We start from the raw sequence: 16,860 nt of genomic DNA on the forward strand, positions 1-16,860 counted from the left end.
GACTGTTCCACTGAAGGCACCGGGACATGAAGCTCTCAATAAAACAACTGTGCTACTTTTTGTTTGGAGTTCTGTAACCTGCTTGTTTCTATGGATACGTCACTGAACACTGCCTGGAATGTTCCGCAGTGTGACATTAAACAGCTCTACTTTACATGTACTTAATCACAGGTGGTTTTATCGCTCAAAAACACCTCGAAAACCAAACATTCTGACTGTGAGCGGCGTCGCCTCCCCACAGATCTGACCTGTAACTTGGTGCGGTTTGGTGTCCACGGAGAAAGAAAGGTTTAATGCCACACTGTGGAACATTCCAGACAAAGGAATTACACAGAAATAACACGGAGAAAAGCGTTTGACGGCTTTAAACGTCTGGCTGTCGTCAACTAAAGAAACTGGATAGTCCTGGTTGAGTTCTGGGTTAGTCCTGGTTCTTGGATAGTCCTGGTTGAGGTCTGGGTTAGTCCTGGTTCTTGGATAGTCTTGTTTGAGGTCTGGGTTAGTCCTGGTTCTTGGATAGTCCTGGTTGAGTTCTGGGTTAGTCCTGGTTCTTGGATAGTCTTGTTTGAGTTCTGGGTTAGTCCCGGCTTAGTCCCGGCTTAGTCCCGGCTTAGTCCCGGCTTAGTCCCGGCTTAGTCCCGGCTTAGTCCCGGCTTAGTCCCGGCTGAGTCCGGTCTTAGTCCGGTCTTAGTCCGGTCTTAGTCCGGTCTTAGTCCGGTCTTAGTCCGGTCTTAGTCCGGTCTTAGTCCGGTCTTAGTCCGGTCTTAGTCCTGGCTGAGTCCTGGCTGAGTCCTGGCTGAGTCCTGGCTGAGTCCTGGGCTAAGTTCTGGGCTAGTCCCGGTTTAGTCCCGGCTGAGTTCTGGGTTAGTCCCGGCTGAGTTCTGGGTTAGTCCCGGCTGAGTTCTGGGTTAGTCCCGGCTGAGTTCTGGGTTAGTCCCGGCTGAGTTCTGGGTTAGTCCCGGTTGAGTTCTGGGTTAGTCCCGGTTGAGTCCTGGCTTAGTCCCGGCTTAGTCCTGGTTTAGTCCCGGCTTAGTCCTGGTTGAGTCCTGGCTTAGTCCTGGTTGAGTCCTGGTTGAGTTCTGGGTTAGTCCTGGTTGAGTTCTGGGTTAGTCCCGGTTGAGTTCTGGGTTAGTCCCGGTTGAGTTCTGGGTTAGTCCCGGCTGAGTTCTGGGTTAGTCCCGGCTGAGTTCTGGGTTAGTCCCGGCTGAGTTCTGGGTTAGTCCCGGTTGAGTTCTGGGTTAGTCCCGGTTGAGTTCTGGGTTAGTCCCGGCTTAGTCCTGGGTTAGTCCCGGCTTAGTCCTGGCTTAGTCCCGGCTTAGTCCTGGCTTAGTCCCGGCTGAGTCCTGGCTTAGTCCCGGTTGAGTTCTGGCTTAGTCCCGGTTGAGTTCTGGCTTAGTCCCGGTTGAGTTCTGGCTTAGTCCCGGTTGAGTTCTGGCTTAGTCCCGGTTGAGTTCTGGCTTAGTCCCGGTTGAGTTCTGGCTTAGTCCCGGTTGAGTTCTGGCTTAGTCCCGGCTGAGTTCTGGGTTAGTCCCGGTTGAGTTCTGGCTTAGTCCCGGCTGAGTCGGCTGAGTCCCGGCTGAGTCCGGCTGAGTCCCGGCTGAGTCCCGGCTGAGTCCCGGCTGAGTCCCGGCTGAGTCCCGGCTTTGGCCGAGTTCTGGGTTAGTCCTGGTTGAGTCCATCTGCTCCATAGTTTCTGTTTCTTTGAGCCTCGTGTTCTTTTGTGTTTTTGTCCTCACAGCAACAGGAGCAGACTCACTCTTTCTCTTCTCTCTCTTTCTTTCTCTTCTTTCTTTCTCTCCGTCTCTCCACCTGTTCGTCTCTCAATCCTTTCTTTGTCTCTTTCTTTCTCTCTCTTCTCTTTCCCGCGTTTTTGTTTCTCTTTTTCGCTCTCCACCTGCTCCTCTCGTCTCCGTCTCACGCCTTTCTTCTTCTTCTTTCCTTTCTCTCTCTCTCTTCTCCCGTCTCTTTTCTTTTTTCTTTCTCTCCACCTGCTCCTCTCGTCTGTCTCGCACCTGTCTGTCTTTCTTTCTTTCTTTCTCTCTTTCTCTTCTCTTTTCTCTTTTCTGTATTTGTCTTTCTCGCTTTCCACCTGCTCCTTTTCTCTCTCTCTCTTCTTCCTTCCATCCTTTCCTTTCTTTCTTTCTTTCTTTCTTTCTCTTAACCCGCTCCTTTATTGCTCCTTTACCGCTCTTTTTTTTTTTTTCTGTCTTTCTTTCTCATTTCTTTGTGTACTTGGATGGAGCAGTTTTGCTTTTTGTTTAGACCTGGTTTAGTCCTGATTTAGTCCTGGTTTAGTCCCTGTTTAGTCCCTGATTTAGTCCTGGTTTAGTCCCTGATTTAGTCCTGGTTTAGTCCTCTGGTTTAGTCCTGGTTTAGTCCTTGGGTTAGTCTTGGTTTAGTCCTGGTTTAGTCCTTGGGTTAGTCTTGGTTTAGTCCTGGTTTAGTCCAAGTATAGGCCTGCTTTAGTCTCTGGTTTAGTCCTGGTTTTAGACCTAGTTTTAGACCTGGGTTTAGTCCTGGTTCAGTCCTGGTTCAGTCTTTGGTTTAGTCCTGGTTCAGTCCTGGTTTAGTCTTTAGTCTAGTCCTGCTTTTGTCCTGCTTTAGTCCAGTTTTAGTCCTGCTTTAGTCCTGGTTCAGTCCTGGTTTTAGACCTGGTTTTAGTCCTGGTTCAGTCCTGGTTTAGACCTGGTTTTAGTCCTGGTTCAGTCCTGGTTTAGACCTGGTTTTAGACCTGGTTCAGTCCTGTTTTAGTCCTGTTTTAGTCCTGGTTTAGTCCTGGTTCAGTCCTGTTTTAGACCTGGTTTAGTCCTGGTTCAGTCCTGTTTTAGTCCTGTTTTAGGCCTGTTTCAGTCCTGGTTTAGTCCTAGTTTAGTCCTGTTTTAGTCCTGTTTTAGTCCTGTTTTAGTCCTGGTTTAGTCCTGGTTTAGTCCTGGTTTAGTCCTGGTTTAGTCCTGGTTCAGTCCTGGTTCAGTCCTGGTTCAGTCCTGTTTTAGTCCTGTTTTAGTCCTGTTTTAGTCCTGGTTTAGTCCTGGTTTCAGTCCTGTTTTAGTCCTGGTTTAGTCCTGGTTTAGTCCTGGTTTAGTCCTGGTTTAGTCCTGGTTCAGTCCTGGTTTAGTCCTGATTCAGTCCTGTTTTAGTCCTGGTTTAGTCCTGGTTTAGTCCTGGTTTTAGTCCTGGTTTAGTCCTGGTTTAGTCCTGGTTTTAGTCCTGGTTTAGTCCTGGTTTTAGTCCTGGTTTTAGTCCTGGTTTAGTCCTGGTTTTAGTCCTGGTTTAGTCCTGGTTTAGTCCTGGTTTAGTCCTGGTTTAGACCTGTTTTAGTCCTGGTTTTAGTCCTGGTTTTAGTCCTGGTTTTAGTCCTGGTTTTAGTCCTGGTTTTAGTCCTGTTTTAGACCTGGTTTAGTCCTGGTTTAGTCCTGGTTTAGTCCTGGTTTAGTCCTGGTTTTAGTCCTGTTTTAGTCCTGGTTTTAGTCCTGGTTTAGTCCTGTTTTAGTCCTGTTTTAGTCCTGGTTTAGACCTGGTTTAGTCCTGGTTCAGTGTGATATAATCTCTGGTGTTTGTCTGTTCTGTTGGGTAATCGTGTTTCTAAGTTTCTAGAGTTGCTTTCGAGGAACAAACTGCTCTGCCAGAACGAGACCCTCTGCTCCGAGAGACGGAGAGAAAGAGACGGAGAGAAAGAGACGGAGAGAGAAAGAGACGGAGAGAGAGAAGAGAGAAAGAGAGAGAGAGAAGAGAAAGACGGAGAGAGAGGGAGAGAGGAAAGAGGAAAGAGGAAGGAGAGAGGAGGGGGTCAGTGTGGGGTGTTGAGGTGTTGAGGTGTTGAAGAATAACAGGCTGTGCTGAAGTCAAAAACAAGACCTGTTACCAAATCCACTAAATCCTGCTCCACTTATTTTGTACAACTTTATTTGTTATGCTTCACATTTGGATCAGTTTTTTTTTTTTTATAAAATACCTTCTGTTTTCAGTTTCTGGGATTTGTTTATCAGATATTTCGAGCTGAAGTGTTGAAATTTGTACTGGAAAAGTCTGGACCGGTGCTTCCCGAGTTTTAAACCTGTTTTACAAATTTAGTGCCGAGGTTTAGTTTCTTCTTCTTTGGTTTAGTCCTGGTTTAGTCCCAGTCGAGTCTTGATTTAGTGTTTAGTCCAGTTTTAGTCCTCCTGCTTTAGTTTTAGTCCTTGTTTAGTCCTTTGTTTTAGTCCTTTTGTTTTTAGTCCTTTAGTTTTTAGTCCAGCTTTAGTCCTGATCTTGTTTTAATCTTTGTTTAGTCCTGGTTTAGTCTTAGTTTAATCTTATCTAGTCCAGTTTTTGTCCTGCTTTAGTCCTGTTTTTAGTCCTGTTTTCGTCCAGCTTTGGTCCTACTTTAGTCCTGGTTTAGTCTTGGTTTAATCTTGTTTTAATCTTTGTTTAGTTCTGGTTCAGTCCTGGTTTAGTCCCAGTTTAGACCTGGTTTAGTCCTGGGTTTGTGCTGTTCAGTCCTGGTTTAATCTTGGTTTTGTCTTAGTTTAGTCCTGTATTGTCCTACTTTAGTCCTGTTTTAGTCCCAGTTTAGTCTCCAAATGAATTAAACTGCATTAAAATTCCATTTAAACATTCCAGTATTTAAATTCTCTTCTCTTCAGTCTTTTTACATTTTTTTTTGTATTTTTTTTTATCACAAACACAAACTCTCGTAAACATGGTCCTTTGTTTTCTCTGTGACCTTTGACCTCTGCATATTTACTGTTTTGTCCGAACCTTCTGAGTCTTGTGACATTTTCCACATGAGCCCCTTCAGCTCCCGCGTGCTCCCCTCCCCTCCCCCCCTCCCCCTCTTCATCCCCCTCTCTTCCTCCTCCTCCCTCCTCCCCTCTTCCTCCCCCTCTTCCTCCCCTCTCTTCTTCGTCCTCGTCCTCGTTACATAATCCCGGGTCGGACTTCATGTGTGACGCAACGATCCGTGTTTTCTAACATGCTCCAGTCACATGACCGACACGACTCGAGGGTTTCTGTCCAGACCAGAGCCTCAGAACACTCAAAACAACACACGCCTGGAGACACGGCTTAGACCTGGTTTAGACCTGGTTTAGACCTGGTTTAGACCTGGTTTAGTCCTGGTTTAGACCTGGTTTAGACCTGGTTTAGTCCTGGTTTAGTCCTGGTTTAGACCTGGTTTAGACCTGGTTTAGTCCTGGTTTAGACCTGGTTTAGACCTGGTTAGTCCTGGTTTAGTCCTGGTTTAGACCACCTGGTTTAGACCTGGTTTAGACCTGGTTTAGACCTGGTTTAGACCTGGTTTGGACCTGGTCTAGTCCTGGTCTAGTCCTGGTTTAGTCCTGGTTTAGACCTGGTTTAGACCTGGTTTAGACCTGGTTTAGACCTGGTTTAGACCTGGTTTAGACCTGGTCTAGTCCTGGTTTAGTCCTGTTTAGCTCAGGAACTCCCTTCAAAACAACACACGCCTGGAAACCGGCTTTAGTCCTGTTCTAGACCTGGTTTAGTCCTTTTCTAGTCCTGGTTTAGAATGACTTTAGTCTTGTTATAGTCTTGTTAAGATTAGGTCAGGGTCTTGTTCTGGTCTTGTTCCGGTCTTGTTCCTGGTTTAGTCCTGTCTTTTCTAGTCCTGGTTTGGACCTGGTTTGACCTATTCTAGTCCTGTTCTAGTGCTGGTTTAGTCCTTTTCTAGTTCTGGTTTAGTCCTGGTTTGGTTTCAGTTTAGTCCTGGTTTAGAACTACTTTAATCCTGTTCTAGTCCTGTTCTAGTCGTGGTTTAGTCCTTTTCTAGTCCTGGTTTAGTCCTGTTGTAGTCCTATTGTAGTCCTGGTTTGATCTCAGTTTAGTCCTGGTTTAGAACTACTTTAATCCTGTTCTAGTCGTGGTTTAGTTCTTTTCTAGTCCTGGTTTAGTCCTGTTCTACTCTGTTGTTGTCCTGTTCGAGAACTGTTTTAGTCGTGGTTTAGTCCTGGTTTAGTCCTTTTCTAGTCCTGTTGTAGTCCTTGTTTAGTCTTGGTTTAGTCCTAGTTTAGCTCAAAAACTTCGTTCAAAACAACACAAGCCTGGAGACCTGGTTTAGTTCTTTTCTGGTCCTGGTTTAGTCCTGATTTGGTTTTGGTTTAGTCCTGGTTTAGTCTTGATTTAGTCCTGGTTTAGTCTTTGTTTAGTCCTGGTTTAATTCTGGTTTAGTCTTTGTTTAGTCCTGGATTTAGTCTTTGTTTAGTCCTGGATTAGTCCTGGTTTAGTCTTTGTTTAGTCCTGGATTAGTCCTGGTTTAGTCTTTGTTTTTGGTTTAGTCCTGGTTTAGTCTTTTAGTTTTAGTCCTGGTTTAGTTTAGTCCTGGTTTAGTCTTTGTTTAGTCCTGGTTTAGTCTTTGTTTAGACCTGGTTTAGTCTTTGTTTAGTCCTGGTTTAGTCTTTGTTTAGTTTAGTCTTTGTTTAGTCCTGGTTTAGTCTTTGTTTAGACCTGGTTTAGTTTAGTCCTGGTTTAGTCCTGGTTTAGTCTTTATTTAGTCCTGGTTTAGTCTTTATTTAGTCCTGGTTTAGTCTTTGTTTAGTCCTGGTTTAGTCTTTGTTTAGTCCTGGTTTAGTCTTTGTTTAGTCCTGGTTTAGTCTTTGTTTAGACCTGGTTTAGTCCTGGTTTAGTCAGTTTTTTTAAATCATTTTTGTTCATATTTAAACAGTAAAATCAGACTTTAGGCACAGCTCCTTTAAATCCCTGGAAAGTTCCTTGTTCTTTGTTGTTCTTCCGGGACCTGGCTCTGATCCTTTGGCTCGTTTCCGTCCCGTTTGTTTTCGAGAGGCGTCAGTCGGAGCAGGTGGAGCTTCACTCAGGTTCGGTTACGAAACGGTCAGAATATGTTTACGCCGTTTTCTCCGCGTTTGGAATTTGGAAGGCGTGACGTTCCGGAGAGTTCCCGGCCCCTCCGAGCTCCTGTGACTGGGAGATAAACATGTCGGGTCTGGAAGCTCGTCCGGACTGGAGTGAATGTTGTGAAACCTGATCCGCCGTGGGAGGAGTTCAGTCACACGCACCAAGTGACTCAGGGTTTATGTTTGGTGAAGGATTTAGACGTTTGCACAATGTGTTGACTGACGACTACAGTAATGAAAGGAACAGTCCTGGTTTAGTCCTGGTTTAGTCCTGGTTTGGTCCTGGTTTGGTCCTGGTTAGTCCTGGTTCAGTCCCTTGTTCAGATATAGTTATTTCTCGGTTTAGTCCTGGTTTTGTTTAGATTTTTTTTTAGTTTTGTAGTCCTGGTTCAGTCCTGGTTCAGTCCTGGTTCAGTCCTGGTTCAGTCCTGGTTTAGTCCTGGTTTGGTCCTGGTTTAGTCCTGGTTTAGTCCTGGTTTGGTCCCTGGTTCAGTCCCTTGTTCAGATATAGTTATTTCTTGGTTTAGTCCTGGTTTTGGTTAGATTTTTTTTTTAGTTTTGTAGTCCTGGTTTAGTCCTGGTTCAGTCTTGGTTTAGTCCTGGTTTAGACCTGGTTCAGTCTTGGTTTAGTCCTGGTTTAGACTTGGTTTAGTCCTGGTTTAGTCCTGGTTTACTTAGTCCTTTTCTTTTTTCTTCTTCTGTGGAATATAAACTTCTGCAGAGAGGAGTTAGATCCTGGTTCGGTCCTGGTTCAGTCCTGATTTATTCTTGGTTTATTTAGTCCTTTTTTCCCATGGAATATAAACTTATGCAGAGAAGAGTTCGGTCTTGGTTTGGCCCTGGTGTGGTCCTGGTTTAGTCCTGGTTTAGTCTTGGTTTAGTCTTGGTTTAGTCTTGGTTTAGTCTTGGTTTAGTCTTGGTTTAGTCCTGGTTTAGTCCTGGTTTAGTCCTGGTTTAGTCCCCCTTTTTTCCTATGAAATATAAATTTTTGCAGAGAGGAGTTGAGCCCTGGTCGAGTCCTGGTCGAGCCCTGGTCGAGTCCTGGTCGAGTCCTGGTCGAGTCCTGGTCGAGTCCTGGTCGAGTCCAGGTCGAGTCCAGGTTTATTTAATCCTCTTTCTTCTATGGAATATACATTTTTGCTGAAAGGAGTTCAGTCCTTGTTCAGTCCTGATTTGGTTCTGGTTCGGTTCTGGTTTAGTCTTGGTTTGGGCCTGGTTCAGTCCTGGTTCAGTCCTGGTTCAGTCTTGGTTTAGTCTTGGTTCGGTCCTGATTTGACCCCGGGGTCGATCTTGGTTGGGTTCTGGTTTCATCTTGGTTGAGTCTTGGTTTAGTCCAGATTTTTTTCTATGGAATATAAACTTTTGCAGAGAGGAGTTCGGTCCTGGTTCGGTCCTGGTTCGGTCCTGGTTCGGTCCTGGTTCTGTCCTGGTTCGTCCTGGTTCGGTCCTGGTTCGGTCCTGGTTCGGTCCTGGTTCGGTCCTGGTTCGGTCCTGGTTCGGTCCTGGTTTAATCTTTATTTAGTCCTGGTTACATCTTGGTTTAGTTCTGTTTTAGTCTTCTAGTCCAGATTTGCTCCCCTCTTTTCTTTTCTGCCCTCTCTGTCTGCCTGTCTCCCTGTCTGCCCCTGTCTCCTGTCTGCCCCTGTCCTGTCTCCTGTCTGCTCCTGTCTGTCTGCTCCTGTCTGCTCCCTGTCTGCTGCCCTGTCTGTCTGCCCCTGTCTGCCCCTGTCTGCCCCTGTCTGCCCCTGTCTGCTCCTGTCTGCTCCTGTCTGCCTGCCCCTGTCTGCTCTGCTCCTGTCTGCTCCATCTGTCCCAGTGCTCTGGAAAAGCCCGTTAAGCTCATTATCGTCAGCGTCGTCTTTGTGTGTCGACTTCACACGCGCTCAGTCAGCACCGGGTCAACGAGGCCAAACACACACACACTTTAAACACACAACTTTTAAACACACAACTTTTAAACACACAACGTTTAAACACACAACGTTTAAAACACACAACGTTTAAACACACAACTTTTAAACAGACACACTTTAAACACAAACAACCAGGCCGAAAACTCACCAGAGATTTATTTTACCAGTATTTGGTTCTATTTTACATCTAGACTTTATCCAAAAACATAAAAATAAAAAATCTCCCTTAAAAAAATCTCCCTCTCTCTGTCCAGTCTTTCTTTATTGGACCTTTCATAAAACTTAGAAAACACAGAACTTTGAGGATTCTGCTCAAATACCATTGTTTATATTTTTTTTTGTAAGAATAAACTCTTGTGAAATTGTCAAACTTTAATATGAATATACTGTATATACCAGGAATTTATTTACTTATTTATTTCTAGTATTTATTTCTTTACTCATTTTGTATTTATTTTTATTTCCCTCTTTTCCCTATATTTTATTATTTATTTTATTTACCTATTACATTATCTGTATTAATTAATTTTTAGTAGAAGTATTATTCATTTATTTTTTTATATATTTTATTTATTGTATTTATTCATGTATTTGTTATTTCATTTAATTTTTTATTATTATTATATTTTTTTATATTTTATTATTATTTACTTTATTTACTTCTTTTTTCTGTAGACAGTGGGGGAGTGTTTTTTTTTTGGGGGGGGGGGGCATATTGCATTACTTTTTTTTTTCTGTGACATCTGCTTTATGTGCACAAAAAAGTAATAATTAAAAAAAAAAAAAAAAAAAGCTATGAATATAAATAATCTGACCCATTTGTGTAAATCCTGCAACAGAGCAGATTGAAAATTCTAAAAAGATTTATCGTATTTTTGGATTATTAGTCACACCAGCCAAAAAAATGAAAGAAAGAAACATAAGTCACATATTTTGGGGGAAATTTATTTTATAAAATCAGAGACCAGGAGCAGACATTTCATCTTAAGTAAAAACACTAGAAGAGAGAACAACAGTGTTAACGTCACATATGAACAGTTCTTCAGATAAACTATAACATAAACAACAGAACAGAACAAGTTTAACAAACTCTCCATCTCACTCCAAATCACTAAATCCATTCAATTCTTCATCCTCGGTGTCACTTCTGAACAACTCGACCTCCGGAGGTAAACAGAGCGACGCAAACTCTTCTGTGTTGCTGTCGTCAAACCAGAGTGCGTATACATGCACATCAGAATGCCGGTTATGATCGGGTTTTTTGAGTTTCCTGGTTATGGCAGTGTCCCGGTTATTAGAAACCAAGTTACTGTAGCTGGTTTATTCCATAGTAACCGGGACACTGTGGCATGTAAACACAGTATCCCGGTTACTGCAACGTAAAATTGAGTGCGCATGTGTCCAAAAGACACTTTCCAGTCTTTTCACCACGACTGTAGCGACATAAATAAAATGACTGTAAATTAAGAGCTGCACTAAACCTGCACTCGTACGACCTGCACTCGTGTGATCACTGAAAAGCTAAAACATGAACTATGTCCTGTACTGTACACGCACAGAACAGACTCACCATCATCAGCACCTCTTCTGTCACAAAAACAACACACATAATCCACTGAGTCGTGTCATTTAGTCCGACAGAAGCTGATCGCATTTTCTGGTTTATTAAATTGATTTAAGTAAATTTTTTCGCTTGCGCATTTGTAAGATTATGTCAAGAAACCGGGACACTCCATTTGATCATGTACACGCGGATATGAGTGTCCCGGTTTCTCAGTGCGCATGTAAACACAGTAACACGAATACTGACAGACCCGGGATACTGATGTGCATGTAAACACACTCGCTGACTCTATAAAAGAAGTTTACTAAAGTGTGACGTCACCCACAATGTTCAGCTCAAATGAGGCTCATGATGCTCACGGTTCCAGGAGTGAATCTGGAGCAAGACTCTATGTTATGAATAGGATTTTTTTGTCGGAAAAAATAGCGAAAATACAAACATTTTCAGACCAAAATGATGAGGCTCACAGCAACAGTTGGAGAGAGACGGACGACAAGATCCTAACCCTAACCGTAATTGGAGCCAGAGTCAGAAGGAGCTGGAAGAGCCTCCTGGCGAGCATCAGACTCAGCATCAGTTCCAGTTAGAATTATTCTGGTCTTTCTGAATCCCGACAGGATGGTTTCGGTGTCACTGAAGTCCAGACTTTGTCCATCCGTCCAGTGACTTCAGGAAAGTTTCATGGTGCATCCTCCCGCTGTCACAAGTTTCTCTCTCACTCCAAACTTTTCTTTCTGCTGCTCGATTATCGTTTTCAGCTGCAGATTTCACGACTTTGTAGTTTGTAATCTGCACAATCTGATTTTGTTTTTGGGGGCGTTTGTGTTCAGTTTTCTCAGTTATTTTGTGTCTGATGATGTTTTTTTCTCCTTTTGTTTTTCAGGAAACTCCAAACTCTGTGTTCCTGGTGATGGAGGTGAGTCGGACTCCGTTTGTTCAGACTCTCGCGGGAACGTTTATTATTAGAAATCATTTCCTTTTGGCTCCGAGACGAGGAAACATCGTCATCAGTCTGACCTGACGCACGCGGCTCAGAGTCTCAAATCTGTTAGAATATTTATTATTATAATGACGATACTAACTGCTGTAAATTGTAGTTGTGATTAGAACGCAGTGTTGTCACCGTCCTAAAATACGCTGATTCTGAAACCATGATTAGAATAAAAAAAAAAAAAACACTTTCTTTAGACAATATACTGTGATTTTCAACGTTAAATGGTAATACTTTTTATTTTCCCATGTGTTCTTATATCTGTGTGATCCCTGTGTTAAAAATCAATAACTTTTTGTCCAGCAGTTCTCATTAGGAATGTGCAAAAATATTGAATTATTGATATGGGTCCGGTCAAGCAGAAGTAAACAACAAGGCCAAAAACTCAAGTTAATGCATCTGATATAAAAATGTATTGAACAGATACATATGTGCTCTAGTTTATGAAACTGTTGACCTTTTTTCTGTACCATTTTTGGTTCTAAAGTTCCATCCGTTTAAAACAGACCATGTATGAAACATGGAACAAAAATTATTTCCCAAATTTCAAAGAGCTGCAAATCATGTAAACAAATGGATGTATTTCATCATATCTTGTGTTATTCCAACTTTGAACTGTTGATGAAGGTACATGATTAAAAAAAAAAAAAGTACTTAAAATTATAAAAATGTTCTTGGAAGGACTGACATATTTTATAGAAATAGTTTCCTTTCATTTTGAAGTAATATTAAAGTATTTGGAAGAAAAAAGTGACAAATGATGTAAAATCCTGCACCTTCTACTTGTTTGCACAATTTTCCCTCTGTTACCATGACCTTTCTTAATAAAAAAATATCATTACTCAACCTAATCTTGTACCATATGGTAGAAAACTATATGAAGCAAATATTCAAACCAGTTTGTTAAGGATATGTAAGTGAGAACCAAGAGTTATCACTGTTTGGATTTATTGACCAAAAAGTGCTGCATATTTCATTCCCTCCGTTACCGACATGAGTTTTTAAATTTTTTGTCTTGAACTTGAAAGAATCTCACAGGTTTAACTTGACCCTGTTGGAGTGTAACTCTTTCCTACATTCTGATACTTTACTTATTTCAATAGTTCCTCTAGTTTCTGAATAAGAGACATTTGAATGTCAAAAATCTGCCCCTGTTTCCCTCCGTTAACACTTGACCGGACCCATATATCGTATTGTTTACTTTGACAATACAGTATCAATATCTTGGACTGCTGTATTGATATATATTTCCAAGAGTATTTTTAGGTATATTGTTGAAGTGACCTGTCTGGAAATAATTTAGCGACCGATGCGTCAGTTTTTAGACCCTTTGTCTGCTTCATTCGCGCCATCGCTGGAAGGAATCTCCAAGAATCACCTCAGTTTGTCTTTGCTCCTTTTCCCCTTCTCTTCTTCTTTCGGCGACTTTTCTTTTGCGGCAAACTGGTCGTGGATTCTCGATTTGTGCGAACTGCGAGGAAGCTACGGTTAGAAAAAGCCTCTAAGAACCGCTGCATAAACCATGTAATCCCCGCGCGCCGGCGAGTCAGTTACACTAGAAACGTAGGGAGTTTGATTGACAACCTGACAGCCAATAGAAAATGAGGGAGCCTTGTTTTCTATTGGCTGATGTTTATCTGGCCTCAACACGTCCACAGTTGATAGATTTTCATTCTTTTTTTTTTTTTGGTCATCATAATTACAAGGCTGCTGCGTCTCTGTAATGGTATTTTAAACTTTCATTGACAATTTGAAACAAAAACGAAAAAAATCCTCCATACAACCTTTAAGTGTTCAATGATCAGACTCTGCACTTCTAGTTTAGACACAAGTCCAAACTGTGTGATTATTATTATTTGTGAAATGTGGAGCAAAACTTCAGACGCAGGATTTTTAAAACATAAAAGATTGGAGATAAAGTCCTGAGGAAGTCGAGTCACGTTTGTTAATCTGCAGCTTCAGCTCGATCCGTGCGCTGTGTGGATGTAAACAAACACACGTGAGGAACTACTCCCACCTTTTTACTTTGAAACAACGACTCAAACTGGATTCACAGCGCCGTTTTGTGGACCGGAGTCATTAATTGTGAAGGACAAATTTTGTGAATGAGACGCTGCAGTTTAAATTTATCACTTTACGAGACGTGAGGAATAAAGTCTTCACGTTATTGTCCCGAGTTTGTATTTTACGTCTGTGTCCGTCGCTCCTCCTTTATTGTCTTTCATCATACTGATTGTTGATGTTTGGTTTTTACGATCTGACGCTGACACACACACACGCACACACACACACACACACACACGAGGAGCAGCGGTTTCAAAATCACACACTAAAACACAAAGTCGGGTCTCACTTCCTTGAACGCTGCTGTAGTGTGTGGCGTCCTTTAGTAGAGTTTTAGTATGATTTTTTTTTTTTTTTAGTCCTCGTTTGTTACTGAACTGCGTCGAATCGATTTTAAATCTATCGTTTTGAATCGTAAGTGCACTGAATCGAAAAACGTATCGTATCGTGGCCTATGTGTCGAGTTACGCGTCGTGTATTATTCACAAACACGGGCGAAAAGTTTTAAGTTACTCTGAAAACTCAAGAAAAAAACAAACACACACAAAAACAGATTTGAGATTGACTCGTTTAAACGGCACGGATCAGCTCCAGCTCAGGTCAGTTCTTCGCGGTCACTCCAGACAGAGAAGTGCCTCCGGTTAGAGAGAAATGTCCTTGAACTTTGAGAGGCCGTGAGACGCAGAGGCCGCACTCCCTCGTGTTTAAACACAAACACAGGCTCGTTCTGTTCCACGACTCTTTGGCTTTTACTCTGTGTGTTTTTCAAAAGGACCTGTTGTTGTTTTTCTCTCTTATACAACTATTTCAAACATGAGTCTCTCCTCCTCCTCCTCCTCCTCCTCTCTCTCTTTCTTTCTCTTTTTATTTGTTCTCTTTATCAGTCTCTTTCTCTCCTTTCTTATGCCTCTCTCTCTCTCTTTGTCTAGTTTCTCTCCTAGTTTTTCTCTTGTGTGTGTTTGTCTTTCTCTCTCTCTCTCTTCCCTGTCAACTCCTTTTCCTCTCTCGCTTTCCCTCCTTCCTTCCTTCCTTCCTTCCTTCCTTCCCTCCTCTCAAACTCTCCTTTCTGTTTCTTCTCTTCCTCTTTTTCTCTACGTTGGTCTCTCTTAATCTTTTTTCTGCTGCATGTTGTCTCTCTCTCTTTCCTCCTGTACTTTCTCTCTTTCCTTTGCTGCGTGTTGTAACTTTCTCTTAACCTCCTTCTCTCTCCTCTCTTCCATCCTCTCTTTCTCTCTTTCCTCTCCATTTCTCTCCAGTCTCTCTCTCTCTCTTCCCTCTCGCTCTTTCCTCTCCTCTCTCTTGTACCCGTTTTTCTCTCCCTCTCTCTCTCCGTCTTCTCTCTCCTCTGTCGTAATTGTTTTTGTCTCTCTGTCCTTCTTTCTCTCTCTCCCTCTTTCCTCTCCTGAGTATGTTGACCCTGTTTTCTCTCCCTCGCTCTCTCTCTCTTTCTCTTTCTCTCTCCCTCCCTGTCTCCCTCTTTCCTCTCCTCTCTCAGATGTACCTGTTTTTCTCTCCTTCTCTTACCTCTCCTCCCTCTCTTTTCTCTCCCTGTTGAACACAAAGTGGCTGTGATCTCTCTCCTCCCCTCTCTCTCTCTCTCTCTCTTTCCTATCTTCTTTCATTCGTAACAGTTTTCCCTCTTTCCTTTCCACCCTCAGTTATCCCTCTCTCTTTTCTCTTCCTGTTGAACACAAAGTAGCTGTGGCCTCTTTCTCTCTCTGTCTCTTTCTCTCTCTTTCCTCTCCTCTTTTCTCTGTTTTCTCTCTCAGTAGCTGTGCCCTCTGTCTCTCTCCTCTCTTTCTGTCTCTCTGTCCCTCTGTCTCTCTCTCTCTCTCTCTCTCTCTTTCCTTTCCTCTTTTCTGTGTTTTCTCTCTCAGTAGCTGTACCCTCTCTCTCTCTCTCTCTGTCTCTCTCTCTTTCCTCTCCTCTGTTATCCCTCTCTCTTTCTGTGTTTTCTCTCTCAGTAGCTGTGGCCCCTCTCTTTCCCTTCTTTCTCTTTCCTTCGTTTTTCTCTCTGTGTTTTCTCTCTCTCAGTAGCTGTGGCTGCCCCCCCCCTCCCTCTCTCTCTCTCTCTCTCTCTCTCTTCTTTCCTCTCCTCTTTTCTCTTTTCTCTCTGTTTGTTTCTCTCTCAGTAGCTGTGACCTCTCTCTCATTCCTCTCCTCTTTTCTCTCTTTCCTCTCTTCTCTTTTCTCTGTTTTCTCTCTCAGTAGCTGTGGCCTCTCTCTCTTTCCCTTCTTTCTCTTTCCTTCTCTTTTTTTTAATCTCTCTTTTCTCTCTCAGTAGCTGTGGCCTCTCTCTCTCTCTCGCTCTCTTCTTTCCTCTCCTCTTTTCTCTTTTCTCTGTTTTTTTCTCTCAGTAGCTGTGGCCTCTCTCTCTCTCCCTTCTTTCTCTTTCCTTCTCTTTTTTTATCTCTCTTTTCTCTCTCAGTAGCTGTGGCCTCTCTCTCTCTCTCGCTCTCTCTTTCCTCTCCTCTTTTCTCTCTTTTCTGTGTTTTCTCTCTGTCAGTAGCTGTGACCTCTCTCTCTCTCATTCCTCTCCTCTTTTCTCTCTTTCCTTCTCTTTTTTTTTATCTCTCTTTTCTCTCTCAGTAGCTGTGGCCTCTCTCTCTCTCTCTCTTCTTTCCTCTCCTCTTTTCTCTCTTTTCTGTGTTTTCTCTCTGTCAGTAGCTGTGGCCTCTCTCTTTCCTCTCCTCTTTTCTCCTCTTTTCTCTCTTTTTTCTCTCTCTCCGTGGCCTCTCGTTGCCTCGAGCGTTGGTCCAAGTGTTTCTAGGAAAAACAGAGACAGTTTCAGACTCACGTGTTTTTATGTCACAACAAACTTTAAACAGACGCGACTTTAAACTCAAACACTTCAGGAGCTGAAAAAATACAAATACTAAAGTTTTATCGCTTAAAAAAAAACCCATGTAGTTCAATAAATACAGAATGGGCATGTTTAAAGCCACAGTGTGTGTAAAATATCTCCATGGAGACGTGGTGGACCTGTTCATAAAGTTCCACAGTGCGGCTTTACGGGGTTTATAAACGCTGTAAAGTAATGAAATCATCGACTTTGGACGTTGTTATACTTGAGCTCGGCGACGGTCCAGGACATGACACAAAGATGGAAAAATGGGATAAATAAAATAATAACTCAAGGTTAAATTAACAAAACACACTGAAATATGTACAGAAACGGTTCAAATAATTCACACAAAGCAACTAACTGTACAGAAAATGACCAACGAAACTACAAAAACCACATGTAGGGATGGGCATTCTATAAAATTTTCTTAATCGATCGTTGGGAGAATTAACGACCGATTATCGATTAATAATTAACGTTTTTATATTAAAATGATCATCATTATTATTACTATCTGCACTATTAATCTGCATAAATAAATTCAACTTTACGACATATAAACCGTAACGACTCTAGAGCCACATCAGCCCGTTTGACATTATCATGTGTTTAATGCAGATTTGTTCAACTCTCACAGA

At 42.4% G+C, this 16,860-nt stretch overlaps 1 protein-coding gene across 1 annotated transcript in view; it reads left to right on the plus strand.

The window, feature by feature from the left end:
- ulk2 (unc-51 like autophagy activating kinase 2) overlaps positions 1-16,860 on the plus strand; it is a 90,495-nt gene that overhangs the window by 16,481 nt on the left and 57,154 nt on the right. Inside the window, exon 4 of the mRNA XM_055166721.1 lies at positions 11,206-11,238. Within this exon, the coding sequence (XP_055022696.1) occupies positions 11,206-11,238 (33 nt within the window). The remainder of the gene's footprint in view (positions 1-11,205; positions 11,239-16,860) is intronic.

Source organism: Boleophthalmus pectinirostris, unplaced genomic scaffold (assembly GCF_026225935.1).
Source record: "Boleophthalmus pectinirostris isolate CB_2022bp ecotype Guang Dong unplaced genomic scaffold, ASM2622593v1 HiC_scaffold_9, whole genome shotgun sequence".
NCBI classification, from domain to species: Eukaryota; Metazoa; Chordata; class Actinopteri; order Gobiiformes; family Gobiidae; genus Boleophthalmus; species Boleophthalmus pectinirostris.